Source organism: Canis aureus, chromosome 26 (assembly GCF_053574225.1).
Source record: "Canis aureus isolate CA01 chromosome 26, VMU_Caureus_v.1.0, whole genome shotgun sequence".
Taxonomy (NCBI): Eukaryota; Metazoa; Chordata; class Mammalia; order Carnivora; family Canidae; genus Canis; species Canis aureus.
Window position 1 is genome coordinate 28,737,798 of NC_135636.1, and position 16,174 is coordinate 28,753,971.

Sequence of the window (16,174 nt, forward strand, 5' to 3'; positions counted from 1 at the left end):
GGGTAAAGAATATAGGGCTGGAATGTGGATAATCTAGAGTGCTGGGCTAGATGCATCTGTTTTCATAGGCCCAGGGCATTTGAGTTTCTTATGTAAATACCTACTGGTCCTAGTCATTATACCAGGCACTTTATACCTGTTATTTCTAATAATTCTGGGATTGGTATAATTCCCATTTTGCAATTGAGGAATCTAAGGCTTAGTGAGTTTAAGGGGCATATTCTGAGTTTACATATCATATTTCTATTTTCGGTGAATTTTTCCCTTTATTGTTAGGAAATAGTTAAGAAACAGGTCAAAGCAAGTAGAAGACAAGGCCTGTGAGCACTTGTTCCCAGAATCTCCACAGTGCCAGCACAGAGGGGAATACTTAAGAAATGTTTGTTGAGTGAGTGAAGGGGATAGGAGTTGGGTAATAATATCTATAATCCTCTTTCCTTTTATAGTATGTTACAGATGCAGCAGAGCACTTAAACAACGATTAGCCTATTTGATTTTGTATCAGATCTGAAAGGTAATTAGGCAAAGATTATTTCTCTTCTCAGAATAAGGTGATAAGGCTCAGAGAAACTGTGTAACTTGTTGCAGGTCACACATCAGAACCAAGATCAAGCCTCCTGAACCTGTAGTCCGTACTCCTTACACTCCTAGGAGACCTCAGTATTCACATATTGGGAGCTGGGGTTTCTCATGTGAGTGGGAATTGTCAGGAACTAAAGAGCATTCCTTAGGAAATTAGTCCTGTCTGGCCAGTAATGATCATTTGGGCAATGCTAATGAGCTGGGGCCTGGTGAGTTTAATGAGATTAATAGATGTTCTGTCATCCTTGGCCGCCTGTTAACCAGGAGCCTCTGGACCAAGGAAGCCCTGGGCACTGATCAGTCTAATTGCTTGGCTTTGTCCAGAAATAGCCTTGCCATCACTGATAGCTATTTTCCTTCAAAACTGCCCAGTATCTCCAGGGTTATCTAAGGGCAGAGGTCTGGCCACAAGCTGGTGTGCTCCTCATCTGTACACTGGAGAATAAGGCCAGAGGTGCTCAGCAGGATTGGCCTAGACAGAGGCCCTACATAGCACTGCGGGGCATCAGGACCAAAAGCAGCAGCTCTTCTTTTGAAATTAGTGTTTTAAGAAGAAGAGATTCAGTGCCAGGGAGGAACTATGGAGTTGGAGCAGTAGGCATTCTGATGGCAAGTGCCTCAGAGGTTGTGCTGAAGATAGACTTGATCCCGATAGCTATGGTTGGGAGGGCATAAGGGCTGACATGGCAGAGTCAGAGGCTTGGGACAGTTGCTGAAACAGTGGTGTGTAGAAGCCTGGATTCAAGTCCCCTAACTACTCCCCTTTACTAGGCTGAATGGCCTTAAGTAAGCCACTTACCTTTGCTGATCCTCAGCTTTTCATTATGAGACTGATAATGTCAGGATCAAGGATATAAACTGGTTTTGTTCACTAAAGTCCTGTGCAAACATTGTAGTAGAAAGGGGAAGGGGCAATAACCAAGAAGAGGCTGTCATTGACTTGGGATGACACATTCTGTCACCTTGGCATTCAGTACCCAAGGCATCTCTATGAATAGGCTTTATGTAGTCGAACAGATCTGAGTTCCGGTTCTGGCTTTGCTGTATTAACCAACCAATAACGTAGCCTCTCTGCGTCTTTATTCCCCTATTTAAAATACCTCTGCACAGGGCTGTTGTGAGGATTAAATAAGTTGGGGTGGGGATGCCCGGGTGGCTCAGCGGTTTCACACCTGCCTTTGGCCCAGGGCGGAATCCTGGAGTCCCGGGTCGAGTCCCGGGTCGGGCTCCCGGCATGGAGCCTGCTTCTCTCTGCCTCTCTCTGTCTATCATGAATTAAAAAAAAAAAAAAAAAAACTTAAAAAAAAAAGATTAAATAAGTTGGGGTATGTAAAGTCTGACACTGAGTAATTAGAGGTTCTTCTTCCTTTGATAGTTCTCTGGGGGTCTCATTTACCCAGAGTTCAGGGCTGGTCATGTCTTAGGATTTTTCTACCTTTAGAAAGCCCTGTCACTTTACCACATGTTCAGGCTTGGCTCTTGGATTCCATCTGAAATGTTTCAACTGGGAAAAATGATTTGTTTTTGCCAAATTTCCTCGTTCTTATTAGCTTGGAGAAATAAGCCCATCCTTTCGAGCTGTAAATTGCATTTCAAAGCATTTCAAAGCCTGTGTCACTGGTGGGTTTTAATTAGCTTTAGGGGCCCCCTTTTATGCAGCAATTGTTTCTCCAGCAGGTAAAGGTGAAGACACTTGGGAGCTAGTCCCCTAGTTTTCCTCAAAAATATCATATCTGGATTACCCCCTCCCAGCCCTGCACTGTCCCGAGGGCTTGTCTCTCACCAGCCCAAAAGGAAAAGTGGAATATAAGAACCCTAGACTTGGAGGACTCATGGGGTTCTTGGCCCTGCTACTTCTGGGCTGGAGCATTGTGGCCAAGTCCATTGTCCTCTGTTCCTGAGAGTGAGGACGTATAAACTCCGTGTTCACTGAAGTCTCTGCTAATCCGACATTGCAGAAGTCTCTGGAAATAAGTCTGGTTCTTTCTCCTCCTCCTTCCTCCCACCAAGAACAGTTCCTCTACCCACCTCTCCTTGGTTCATTGCCAAGCATGGGGCCTCTAGGGGCTGCAGACACCTTGCTCTCAATTACACAGCTAATCTGTGAGGCAGAGCTTGGCCCAGGGGGAAATAGCTTATCAAGTCTAGCAGCTTCTGCTGAATAGGATGTCAATATTTTCTAGGGCTCCTACTCTAAGCCAGGGGGAAACCTGCAAAAACCAAATAATGAATTGTTTGGGGAAGATTGAATTGGGAATGGTTGGTCAATGGGGGGGCAGAGGGGGTGTTTGGGTTAGAGATTCTAGTCTTTTACTGCGGTGCCTGGGACCTCAGCCCCCAGTGGTGTTCACCCTGCCCGCCACCCCCCTAAAGTAGGGCTATGCTCCTGGGATATTATTCTCACTGCTTCCTCCCTCATATCTCTTAATATTCATTGGGTACTTATTGTGTCCCAGGCTTCATCAGGCTTGCCTCTAACATTAGCAGGGCAGAACAAAGAGTACAGATGGAGGCTCACATACCATGTGTCTAACTATTTGAAGGTTATAAAGTGAAGCTAACAAATTTTTAAGTTCATAACAACCTGGAAGACCATGTCTGAATTTAGAATTCTTGACTCTTTGAGATTCTGTGCTTGAACCTAGCAGTTCCAGAAGAGCTAGCCTGGGCACACTTTTCATTTCCTACCCCTAACTTGATCCCTCACTTTCAGGAGCCTCATAAATGCATTTAAACACAGAAGCCTTTCCATACCCTACAATAACTATCCCTTTGGGCTTAGGGAGTACACACAGTAGCAACACAGACTGCCCTTAGGAGGAATGTGCGGGCCTTGAAAGCGATTGAGGGGCTGATTAGATAGGGAGTATAGGGAGGAGTTGGTGCTGGAGCATGCTTCATGCTTCAGGTGGACATTTCTTCATGGCCCTGCGAATGCCTCACCAAGAATGGCCATAGGCATACATTTCCCCTGGTCGCTTCTCTGTATTAGCCTTTGTGTGATGTGGCTTCTGACTACCTTTTCTGGGTATTGTTCAGAATGTGCTCCAGTCTGACCTTGACCTTCATTTAGAATGGGCCTCAACAATGGCAGTGTTAACAAGAACAAAGAAGTTCAACTAGTCTGAGTAATATTAGATCCTATAAAGAGCTTCACCATTTACAAAGTCCTTCTATGTGCATTGTCCTAAACCCCAAGTGATGAGAGAAAAGACTGGGTATGGCCAAACTTTGAAGAACTTTACTCACCAGCCAAGGAGTGAGTGCTGATTCTGCTCTATCACCAAACAGAGATTGCTCAACAAATGCTTCCTGCTCAGTGGTTTTAGAGGCTCCAGCCAGAGGTCTGAGGGAACCCAGCATCTATCATGTCCCTGCCAGGTCAGTGGCAGAGCCTAGTAGTCCTCAACAGGTCTGAACCATCATCCCCCTCTCTTTTTGTCTTGGTCTGCATCCCAGGCCAGTGGTTGGTTCCCTTCAGCCGAAGTAGGTAGCCCCTCCCTGAGCCAAAACTTCATGGCTCTGAGCTGAACCAACCTGGAGAGTTACCTGATGCCCATGGAGAAGCCCCACAAACTTTTTTTTATGTCCATGGATGGCTAAGGAATTAGCTTTTGAATGACTTGTCATCTAGATAGGGGGATTATCTGAGAGGACTGTGAGGAATGGAGGGCTCAGGGGAACCCATATCCATTGAGCATTTTCTGTTGCTCATGGACAGTATTAAGTGCTTTCATGGGTGTGATATCTTTTGTGTTCCATACTGCTTGACAAATGATGATTGGATACAAAAGTAAACTGAGTTAACAAAGAGTTTGTCCCTTCTAGGCCCTTTCCAAAGCTTAGCACCAACTCTTTCATCAATAGCAATACCCTCTCAGCCCCCCCCCCTTTTTTTAACCTAGGATGGTGCACACTTGCCCCCAGTATATCTGTGGAGCTACTGCAAGCCCACCATAGGAGTGGGTTTCTTCCTCTGCAATTACTCTCAGGCCCCAGCTTTTAGTTTCTTTGTGATCAGTGCCACCTGCTGGTCAGAAGATGCCCTTTTCCAGGTTGGAGGGATTGAAGAAGAGTCTCTTACCTGGCAGAACAAAAGATATGCCTTTCCCAGCTTATCCTCCACTCTGCTCTAATTCCCTGAAAAGAAGTTCCCTCCACCCAAAAATATTAGGTTAGTAGGCAGGTGTTTACTATTAACCTAGGCTGATGAGAGTTTTTATACATACTGCTTAGGGTCTTTAGCACCTTCTGTAATAGCTCTACGGCAGGGTATTGAAATAGTGTTACAAAAGGGAGTTGTACTAACCCATGCCAGTGAGCAGAAAGCTGGGCTGGAAGTATAAATACCAGTACTTAATGTTAGGCCTTTCCTGCTGTCACCAAGCCTCCCTTTCTGTTCCTTCTGGAGCCTGTCTTCTGATGCAACCTGTCTAGGGTCTGGGGTAGGAGAGATTTGTACAGCCCCTTGGGGTAAAAGACATTGCCAGAGTGTAGGGAGCAAAGAGTAGATACATTATGCTCTCTAAGCAAACAGTAAAATTTGAGTCAGTATAAAAATGAGTAATTCTAAATAATTTATTAAAAACAATTCTTAGGTAAATATGCTGACTTAACTATTACATTGGCTTTAGCTCTGGGAAAGGAGAGTGATAAAGCTGGGGAAAAAAGGGGGTGTGTAAGGACCAACTGACCTGAGTTTGAGTGCTCATTCCTGGCAAGTTAAAGAACTTATTGGGGTCTGTTTCTGGTAAAATATGAACAATAGTAGTGTTTATAGGGTCTTGTGATTACTCAATATTGCATGCCATCCCTAGCCGGCAGAGAGTGCTCAATGAGGCTTGTTTAGCACACCTTTTTAAAAATAGCTGGTACCAGTAAAGAAAGCCAAAAGGCTAGGTTGATGTCTGGATCAGACCCAAGGAATTTTCATAATGTGGTCATTGTTATAGCCGATATTACTTGCAGTTTCCACGTGACTTCTTTGCCTTCTTCTACATGGAAGGAACAGAAGAAAAACAGTGGAAGGTCTTCAAATTTAGATCCTGCATGGGGTAACGTTTCAGATAAATATTAAAGAAGGAATGGGGTTAAAATAATTAGACTCAAGCCAACCAGAGTTCAAATTGTAACCCTGTTGCTCGTTAGCACTGTGGCCTCTGAATGTGCATTTTTTTCCCTTGTGAAATGTCCTGGTTCTGCTTATCATATCAGTACCAAATGAGGGAACGTATATAAAGCACCTGGCCATGAGGTCAGCAGCCCAGCAAGATGTAAAATGGAGAGGCTGGATACTGTGGGGGTGAATGTGTAGCAGGGCACAAAGCAATCCAGTTTAGCCAGGATGTGGGCCATGGATAGCCTTTAAGCCCATCTGGGGGACCCAGCTTCACAGTGGCTGTCTCTCTTCAGGTGGCCACCATGTCCTTGAAGATCCAGACAAGCAATGTAACCAACAAGAATGACCCCAAGTCTATCAACTCTCGGGTCTTCATCGGAAACCTCAACACAGCTGTGGTGAAGAAGTCAGATGTGGAGACCATCTTCTCCAAGTATGGCCGTGTGGCCGGCTGTTCTGTGCACAAAGGCTATGCCTTTGTGCAGTATGCCAACGAGCGTCATGCCCGGGCAGCTGTACTGGGAGAGAATGGGCGGGTGCTGGCCGGGCAGACTCTGGGTAAGTGTCTCTCCTTGGCCCTGCTTCTAGTGTTTTTCTGAGCAGGTTCCAGCCTTCACTTTCTAGCTCCTCCCTAGGCACTTTTCTGTTTCCCTTACTACTACCCACTACCTCTTTCTGAAATTGTATTTAAGTTATAAATGAAGTAGTTATAAAATCTGCCTGTATGGGAGTATTTTAGGAGCTTCTTAAAAATGCTTCTATCTTGTCTTTGCTTTCACAGTGACTCTTAGTGACAAGCCTTATAGTTCCAGTTAAAATGCAGATTCCTAAGAGAAAAGGAAGGGTGGACTAGCATAGCCTATTACATTGGGCTACAGATGGCTTAGGTTAGAACTCTTTATGAGAGCCAGGAGGAGGGGCTGGGAGCACAAGGTAAAGCGGTGCCTTTGGCCTTGGTGCTGTGTATATACGATGTGGCCATGTGGCCGTCTACCTTGGAGGGTGTACAGTGCACCTACTTCTATGTATCTTGTGTTCAAGAAGAGATATCTGTATATGTGATATGTGGATATAGCTAAGCATGTGGAGAACATGTGGACACATCTTTAGTATGTATATTTATGCAAATGTGTGTCAGAATATACTAGTGCATATAAGCAGATATGCATATTTATATACACACGTCTGTCATATGCTGAGCATCATTCTAGGTATAAAGATTTGGTAGGACATTTGCTTGAATGTGCAGTGGCTCATTTGTGTATGGGCAGTTACGTATATGGACGTTGGAGTCAGCTATGTTATTTGATTACTTGGATGCATGAACATGTGTGTGAAGATATGTATTTGCAGTATTTATTTACATGAGTGTACTTGAGAATGCATATATATGTGTGATGCCCATGGCATGTGTGCGTGAGTGAGAGGTTTGTGAGCATGCATGCAGGTGTCTGAATGTAAATTTGTAAATAGGTGTATCTCTGTGATGTGCGGGTATGAATCTAATGTGTAAAGACCTCTGTTGGTTGTTTTAGTTAGGAAAGTCCACGTGTACCTCACATAAACACATAGAAATTGCTGCTCACGTGTGTGAGGGTGATACATGTTTGGATACCCTACTGTTCTGCCTGCATCTGACTGTGCCTCCTCCCTCCCTCTACGCAGATATCAACATGGCTGGAGAGCCCAAGCCCAACAGACCCAAGGGGCTAAAGAGAGCAGCATCTGCCATATACAGGTGGGGCGCTCTGTCTTGTCTCTCTCCATCTGGGTGGGATTGGTCCCTCTTTCCACAGAGGGAGTGAACACTGGTTGGTGACAGTGTGGCGAGCCTAGAGTCTGGGGAGGCATTTGGAGATGAGGACCTATGGAGAGTGGGCTGAGTGGCTGTCCCTAAGCCCTGGCCCTCTCCCCTTTGTTTCCCCAGTGGCTACAGCTTTGACTATGATTACTACCGGGACGACTTCTACGACAGGTGAGCAGGGGGAGGGGCGTGCCCAGGCATGAAACAGCCAAGCTGGAAGGGTCCTGAGAGATTGCTGGTGCAGCCCACTCGGTCCTCCCAAGTGTGAACCAGAGCCCAGAGGTGTGGACAGGCATCTGCCCAAGGCTGCTCCACAAATTGGTGGCAGAGCTGGAACTAGGGTCTAGTTCTTCAGGTCCCCAGGTCAGAGTTTCCCCCACTCCACACTGTCTCCCACTCTCTGCCCTTCCTCCTCCTAATCTGAGGGTGGGGCTCAACAGGACTAGGTAGCAAGAAACATTTAAAAATAGCAAGTTGAATTAGAGGTTACTAGGCACAGGGAGTTTGAGTCCTCCCACTCCTGCTGTTCAGTCTCCTTACCTTTTGGAGGTGCTCAGCCAGGTGGAAGGGACCTCGGAGCTCAGTGTGAGCCTCTTGGCCTTTCATTCATAGCTAAGAGGTCAGCGATCCTTTGGAGGTCTGAATTAGACCTTGGTAGTCTGTGGCCCCCTTCTTCATCAGATTGCAGCCTTGAGCTCTGAACTCCATTCCATGGCACCAGCCACATTCTTGAGTGAAAATCATGATGGGGGTGTTCCAAACTTCTTCTCTCCCTCCTGCTTGGCCTATGGGAAGGAAGAACAGAACCTCTCTGAGCCTTGGTTTTCTTACCACTGAATGGTTTTAGGAGACAGTGCGGTGTAGTGGAATGTTCCCTAGCCTGGGAGTGAGAGGACCTGGGTGCTAATCTCAGCTCTGCCACTGAATGGATCATGTGTCTTTGGGCAGATCCCCTCCCATCCTATGAAATGGGCTTGCACCAAGTGATCCCTCAGGGCTCCTCCAGCTCTGGGGTTCTGGGGTTCAGTGATTCTGACCCAGGCCAGAGCCGCCCCCTCCCCTTAGGGGCAGAAATGCAGGGTCTGGGACTGGATCCATTCCCAGAGACTCTTCATCTCCAGCCATCACCACCCTAGGGCAGGGGCTCTCTGAACAAAGGAGTGCCAAGCCATGGGGCATTGAATTGCCCAGTGTTGGCATGTTTCCTGGCTGTCACCAAAGTGATCCCATAGTATACCCCTAAGGCTGCTGTTCCCTGCAGAAAGGTAATAGTAGCAGATGTGGTATGAAAGACCCCTCCTCAGCCTATGAGCTTCTGCCTAATGAGCAGGAAAAGAAGCCCTCTTGGAGAGGGCTGGGTGTTGAAATTGAGGGCAGCATACAGTTGGAGAGCCCAAGGTTCTGATTGAGCTGCCTAATCTTGATATTCTGCTGGATCTCTTCCTGTCCATCTGTGAAGTGGACTAAGAGGAATGGGGTAATTAAGGGGGCTCAGAATGAGGACGAGGGCTTGGACTCCAGCCTCATGCCTCTGAGGTCATAGGCTCCCGGTTTGACAGTCTTAGTACCCTGGCCTTCCACCTGTCACATCTTATTAACATGTATGTTTTTAACCAAGTGTCTCATTCTTTGCCTGCACAGCAGCCTTGTGGTGGGGTGGGGAGTTGGCACAGAATTTAAGGTAACCGTCCTCATGAAGCAAATAAAAACAGGCTCAAAAAACAACAAAAACAAAAAAAAACAACTGAGGCTCAGGCAGGTTTAGGGATTATCCATTCCTATATCTTTTTGTTCTGGGTTGGCAATTTGCATTGCTTTAGGGACATTTGCAATCTCTGACCAGAGGTTGGGGTGGCAGTTGACTCAGCAGAAGACAGGTCAGGTAATAACAGGCCTAGGTATCAGGGGGATCTAGGGAAAGCTCCTTTCTGGGGCTGGTCTGTTGGCTCCTTTTGTGAACTGGGACTATAAGCATTACCACTCACCTGCCCTTACCCAACCTGGCTGGTAGGAAAGGTGGATGTAATGAGAGTCTCAGCGGCTTTTAAGGTCTGGAAAGCCTTTCCTCTTTACCCTCAGGGGGCTTGTTAGGTCGGTAGAGGTGTAGAGTGTAGGCTGCCCACCAGCTGCATGTTGGTCTAGAGTCGCAGTGCCCTCTGGTGGCCACAGGCCATGCTGCAGCCTCTGGCCCATTTGCCCCTACAGGCTCTTCGACTATAGGGGCCGCCTGTCACCTGTGCCAGTGCCCAGGGCGGTCCCTGTGAAGCGACCACGGGTCACAGTCCCCTTGGTCCGGCGCGTCAAAACCACCATACCTGTCAAGCTCTTTGCCCGCTCCACAGCCATTACTGCCGGCTCAGCCAAGATCAAGTGTGAGTGACTAGAACTTCTTCATAGATCATTTTTATTTTTCTCATTAGCAAAATAATAGAATCACATATTTTTACATTGGAAAATAGATGAAGGAACAAATCTCCCACAGTCGCGCAGCTCTACCACAACCAAGTGAGTATTTTTATGCATTTCTAAGAGGAAAAGGCTGACATTTGAGGAGGAGGGGCTTGGGTTGGACACAGAAATGTCCAGTGCTGTCACATGGAACCCAGTAAGGACAGGGTGTCCTTTTTTTCTCTAGTAAGGGCAAATTTGCCCAGGCCCACTGCTCCATGTTCATTCTGGTGTACACATGCTGCAGTCAGGCACCCAGGAGATCTGATGATAAAACACATTTATATACCTGAAATCTAGGCATCATCCTATAACACTAGGAAAAACAAAACACATATGTTTGCTCAAGTGCGTATCACACCTGCATTCTTACCATCTCTAGTCCCTTTCAGGAGTTGAGATCAAGGGGGGAAAGTCCCCAAGTTCAGAAAGGTGGGCTGGTTACTATACACGTGGCCTCAGAAGTCTTGGAGTGAAGGCCATGGCCAGCTCCAACCTTTTTCTCTGCCAAAGAACCACAGATGAGACAGTTCCTACCACTGGCCTGCCTTTTGAGTTGGCAGAAGGGGGCTAGGGTCTTATGTTAGTGTCAAGTTCCCAGCCCCTGGGTGACAGCCCTATGCTCCTTTCACTCCCAGTAAAGAGCAGTGAGCTGCAGACCATCAAGACAGAGCTGACACAGATCAAGTCCAACATCGACGCTCTACTGGGCCGCTTGGAGCAGATTGCCGAGGAGCAGAAGGCTAACCCAGGTCAGCTTCCAAGGGTCCTTGCCTAGCTCAGTGACAGGGGTACAGCACAGAGTATGGGGCGAGGACAGTGCACAGGGCATAGATTGATTGTCCATGGATCCACCATGGTGAGACTTACCTTCTGCTATTACCCTGGGCAGCTGCCCTAGGCTGAGTTTTATTCCCTTCTTCCTACCCCTTTTCCCCCAAGATGGCAAGAAGAAGGGCGACAGCAGCAGTGGCAGTGGTGGGGGCAGTAGTGGTGGCAGCAGCCGGCCACCAGCCCCCCAGGAGGACACAGCTTCTGAAGCAGGCACACCCCAGGGAGAAGCACAGGCCCGAGACGACGGCGATGAGGAGGGGCTGCTGACGCACAGTGAGGAAGAGCTGGTGAGGGCACAGTTGGGGAGGGGCTTGCAGGAGGGCAGCAGTGGTAGGGGGAACGAGCTGGACAGTGGCCCTGTGAGTTTCTTCCTCCCTCTTTCTCTTGAGATTCTAGCCCTGTGAGGAAGAGCAGGGGCATGTCTGCTTCAGCTGTCAGTCAGAAGTCCCACTGAGGTAGACCTGTCTTTAGTCCAGAGCCCATTCTAGATTCACTTTCTACATAATCTGGAAGAGGGAAGAGTCAGGGGCTCAAGGGAGCACACATAGTCTGTAGAGTTCCGGGGGGCCAGGACTGGAATTGCCTAGGGAAGCCACAGGAAGTTTGGCTGTCCACTCTACCTCAGGGTTTTCTAAAAGCCATTACTGCTTAAGTAGGAAACAGGTTCTCTTGAGGGAGGCCTGGAAGGATCTCTCTGTCTGGTATTGGAACCAGGAAGCTGTCAGCGGGAGCGTGTAAGTAGGAAGGTAGACCAGACTCAGTATGTGAGATAACTGTTGTGTGCTTACTATGCATTACCTAATGGGCACCTAATGAGCACTAGGCCTTGTAGTTTTTAACTTAATGTAACCGTAACAACAGCCTTGCACTGTGCAAAGTATTATTCTTCCCACCTTTTTACTCAGGAAACTGAGGCTCAGAGGAGTAGAGTAACTTGTTTGGAGCTTTATAACTGAGGCTGAGCCAGAATTAGAGCCCAGACTTCTTTACCAGATCTGGAACTTTTTCCTTTTCATCGATACTGGGTTTTGGCACTAAAACATAAGGGCTCATGGCCACCATAGTTAAGAGGTCCTCCTCATGCCCCCAGCTCATCTCTCCTTTTTTGATCCAATTATTCTCTTAGGCATAGTAGTCTTCTAACAAAGGCTTAGATGCCCCAAAGATGGGGAGCTGGTCTGAGGGCCCCCAAAAAGAGAGAAGGGACCAGTCAAGGATGTTCTAGGTATAGTGGGGGACATGTTTCTACACAGAAGGTCTTTCTTTTCAGGATCCCAAGCCAGCTATATGGAAACTGTTCCCATAATCATTCCCCTTGGCTGTCTATCCCTCTTTTGGAGTATGGTCTCCAGATGTGCTCAGGACCTCAGGGACAACACAGAGTTGGTAGTGAATGATGTATGATCTCTTGTTGCCTCCTCCCTATCAGGAGCACAGCCAGGACACAGACGCGGAGGATGGGGCCTTGCAGTAAGCAGGTACGGGGGTCCTGGTGGTCAGTGGGTGAAGTGAAATGGCAGGCATGCCATGAAGCAGACCTGGCATGGGTCATACTATGCCCAACAAGGAAGGCCCCTCTATCCTCAGCCATTCTCCCACGTTTCTTTGTAGTAAAAGCAGGAGTCATGGATGGGCTAGCCGGGCCAGCCCTGCAGGGGTTCCCTCGGCGCACTCTGAGCCGTGTTGCCCATCTCCTCCCACCCTTGAGGAGCTGTGAGTCTGATGGAAGAAGATACAGACCATCAGCATGAACCTGATGATGGGCTGGAGAGCCGGGTAGTCAAAGAGGGGTGTGATGGAAGAGTTGATAGTATGTAGCTAAGTCTGTTCAGGATTGAGGAAGAGGCATACAAGGGAACCGCTTAGCAAAGCACAGGGCTCTGGTGGTCCTCAGTCTGTGGGAGATGGCCAGGAGCCTCCTGTGGCCATAGCCCCCATTCTGCATGGTAAGAGAATTCCTTGCCCACTGTTCATCATCAGAGGGTGATGGTTGTGCTGGGCTTAGGGGCTGGGACGTGATCCAGCCAGAGGAAATGCCCTCTGTGCCAGAAACTATCCCAGCCCTGCAAAGTTGTGATTATGCTAGCATCATGGATGTGGGAACAAAGGCACCAAAGGGGGCAGGGGGCTTAGCATCCCCCTGGTAGTATCCCACCAGTCCCAACGTGGTGATTGGTGGAGCCTAAATTTGAGTCCAGTGTTATGTGGACTCAAAGCCTACTCCCTGGCTGGTGTTCACCACCCCGCTCTGCCCCTTTCCTTGGGGAACTCTCAGGGTAAGATAGGCGTGGGTAGAGGAAGGCCTCAAAACAGCACAGCTATCTCTACATATGACACTTCCATGCTATGAGCTGCTCCACCAGCAAGATGGTCCCAGACAGTTTCGGAAATTCTGTATCCGCAGTCTCTCCTCTGGGAGCTTCCTGGTTGGTTTTACCAGGGAGGCTAAGTTTTACCTCATGAAGCCAGTTCACAGACGATGTGCAGGGCTCAGGTGAAGAAATGGAGACTCAGGGAGAGAGAGACTGACCCAAGGTTGCATGGCCAGAAAATTAGAAGGCCAGAGCCAGAGTGTAGGTATATCTCTGTCTGCAGATAGCAAACACCATTCCCTTTTGTCTTCCCAACCCCAATTATCAAGAGTACCAGGGGCTCTTCCTCCCAGCCTCAGTCTCTCCTTTGTCTCTCTCTTTCTCAGCCTGACAGGAGCGATGGCCACCGGCAGGAGAAGGGCGTGCACTGTACCAGGCCTAAAGCTGGGCACCCACCCCTGGAGACCACCCCCGGCAGGTCCCAGGAGAGCTGGCAGCAGGCACCTCCTCCCCCACACATCCCAGCCAGTGCCACATCCTCTGCAGGTGGAGTTATCAGCCTCCCGTCCCCACACGCCCTCCCTGTTGGCACTGCCCAGGCCAGAGGGCAGAACACAGAGGTTTCCCCACACTCTACCTCCCCTCCCAGAACACTCCCAGGCTTGGAGTTTTTCTATAGGTTTGGAGTTGGGAGGGTTCCAGGGAGGGTACCTGGACAATAAAGAGATTGGATCCCAACTTGCTCTGAGATGGGATGGTTTGTGTTTTCTCAAAGTACCTGGGCCCTCCTGTCCAGCCAGAGTCTGGTCTAGTCTGTTTCACCCTATTCTTTTTCTTTCCTTTTTTTTTTTTTTTTTTTAAGATTTTATTTATTTATTCATGAGAGATACACAGAGAGAGGCAAAGACACAGGCAGAGGGAGAAGCAGGCTCCATGCAGGGAGCCCGACGTGGGACTCGATCCCGGGTCTCCAGGATCACACCCTGGGCTGCAGGCAGCGCTAAACCGCTGCGCCACCAGGGCTGCCCTCACCCTATTCTTTTTCCTCCCTCACTCCTGACTAGGGAGCAGCTGTCCATGGTGAGTTATACTGGTCTATCTGGGCCTTAGTTTCCACAACTGAAATGGGGATAAAAATGGCCAGTAGGGTTGTTGGGGAGGGTCAGATGTCCCTGGTGGCTGAAATGTCAAGCAGTTGTGACCCACTTAGGCAGTGGTAGGTCCATGTCTCAGCTTCTCACTCAGTCTCGTTTTTCCCTGCTCTGAGATGATTTTAGAGTCCACCTCTTCCTCTCCTTCCCTGTCATAGTTGAGGACATTATGTTTTTTTAACTCGGGCTTTGTCCTCTCACTAGCCCCCCAGTCTCTGGCTTCTCCCTCCCCCATTTCCCACTGGCCACCACAGTGCTTTTTCTGAGTCCTGTCTCTTCCCTGTGAAACCCTTACCTGACTGCTCACTATCAGGACAAAACCCTAACTCCTGCACGTGATCCTGTATGCCCTGGCCTCTCCTGCCTCTTGTTCTTCCCACCTCTTTCCTGGCCCACTCAAAGCAGGTCCTTCATTCTCCTAGGCAGCAAGAAATTGAGCCCCACTCCAGTTACCTCAAGCAGTAGGAAGTTGGCGTCAGAGTACCTGTGCCTGCCTCTGCCAGTCTTAGGCCATCTATCCAGGTGTTTGTTCTGTTCTCTGGCAATATTCCTTTAAATTTCCATTTCTCTCCTAACTTCACCTTACAAGTTGAGCAATTCCCCTGTGTTAAAATTCCCAGGAGGTCACCTGCCATAGCAGATCTTTTTGAGTAACTCGTGGGTTCCGAGTGCCTTCTCCGGACCTGTGAACTGGGTGATTAAGGTGTGGCCACTTGGGCTGGTCTCTGGTGTGGGGCTTTGTTCCAGAGTCTGGCACGTACTCTTGCTCCTACTTTTTCCCCCTAAGAAATTACCACTCATCATTAAACTGCTGTTCTAGTGTTGATACCTTTGAGAAGTCTCTCGGTCTTTTTAAAGATTTTATTTATTCGTGAGACACAGAGAGGCAGAGACAGAAGCAGACACCCTGTGGGGAGCCCAATGCGGGACTCGATCCCAGGACCCCCAGGATCACGCCCTGAGCCAAAGGCAGATAAGTCACCCAGGTACCCTTGAGAAATATTTCTGATCAGCCTACTGCTCTTCACAAGTTGTTCATTCTGTCTTCTAGGCAGCCTTCCCCAACACCGGAGATTTGGTCCCATCATCACAAAGGGTTTTGGGTTCTCCCTCCATCTTTACATGTTCTTCAAAGTCTCAGGCCTGCTGGAATCTTTACTAAAAATCACTTTTTGGACAAGCAGTTCTACAACACAGCCTCCATCAAACCTCCTCTGGGCTTTGGCTCCAGGTTTTGGATAGAGGATGGGCTTGAGATAGCACTCAGGCTAGGTTACTCTGGGTATGGAATCATCCAGGGAAGTCTTTGTTGTCTCATGGCTCCCTCCTTGAGCAGTCTTCCTGCCTGCCATTGACAGGCTAGCAGTCTGAAGACTGAGTATGGCTATACATTCCCAAGCTGTGCAGGGGACTGATAAGCCAGCCATTAAGACTGCCAGAGTTCTGGACCCACGCTGTGCCAGATGCCCCCATCCCTGCTTGGCTGTTGCCTCTTCTGTGCCGTGGAGCAGTTACTGCCCTTTCGGAGCTATAGCTGCCCAGTGGTATCACAGTCCCCATATATGTGCCTGCCAGAGATCCTAGGCAGTAGGGAGAGAGAGTGTAGAGGCTGAGACCTTCAGTCTCTGAGAGATCAGACCTCGGGTGAAAAACAGCCCTTGGAACTGGACTGGGCCCTGGCCCAGATTACTCAAAAGGCTTCAGTCTAGAGCAAGAAGGTGTCCAGCAAAAAGGGCTAGGTCCACAGGGAATGTCACACTCTCCCAAAGAGCCCTCTAGTTCCTGTACTCCCAGTGTATGCTTGCTGTCCGGAAGGCCAGAGCCCAGTTCTAGCAGACTCCCTTGCATACGTGTACAGGTCTTTGTGTCCCTACCTTGTACACTGCCCTGGACTGGAACTTGGGCAGCGTCCAAAGAAGAGATT

The 16,174-nt window shown here is 48.6% G+C and overlaps 1 protein-coding gene across 6 annotated transcripts in view; it reads left to right on the forward strand.

Annotated features, from left to right (window-relative positions):
• The window catches only part of RALY (RALY heterogeneous nuclear ribonucleoprotein), a 152,443-nt gene extending 138,606 nt beyond the window's left edge, over positions 1-13,837 (forward strand). For 5 of the 6 annotated variants that reach the window (XM_077872804.1, XM_077872805.1, XM_077872802.1 and 2 more), the window contains 8 exons: positions 5,995-6,259; positions 7,367-7,439; positions 7,629-7,676; positions 9,711-9,877; positions 10,592-10,705; positions 10,896-11,074; positions 12,217-12,265; positions 13,486-13,837. In XM_077872804.1, coding sequence (XP_077728930.1) covers positions 6,004-6,259; positions 7,367-7,439; positions 7,629-7,676; positions 9,711-9,877; positions 10,592-10,705; positions 10,896-11,074; positions 12,217-12,261 — 882 coding nt within the window. In that variant the 5' untranslated portion in view covers positions 5,995-6,003 and the 3' untranslated portion in view covers positions 12,262-12,265; positions 13,486-13,837. The remainder of the gene's footprint in view (positions 1-5,994; positions 6,260-7,366; positions 7,440-7,628; positions 7,677-9,710; positions 9,878-10,591; positions 10,706-10,895; positions 11,075-12,216; positions 12,266-13,485) is intronic. The other variant, XM_077872807.1, reaches the window with a different exon arrangement.
• The last annotated feature ends 2,337 nt before the right edge of the window (positions 13,838-16,174 follow it).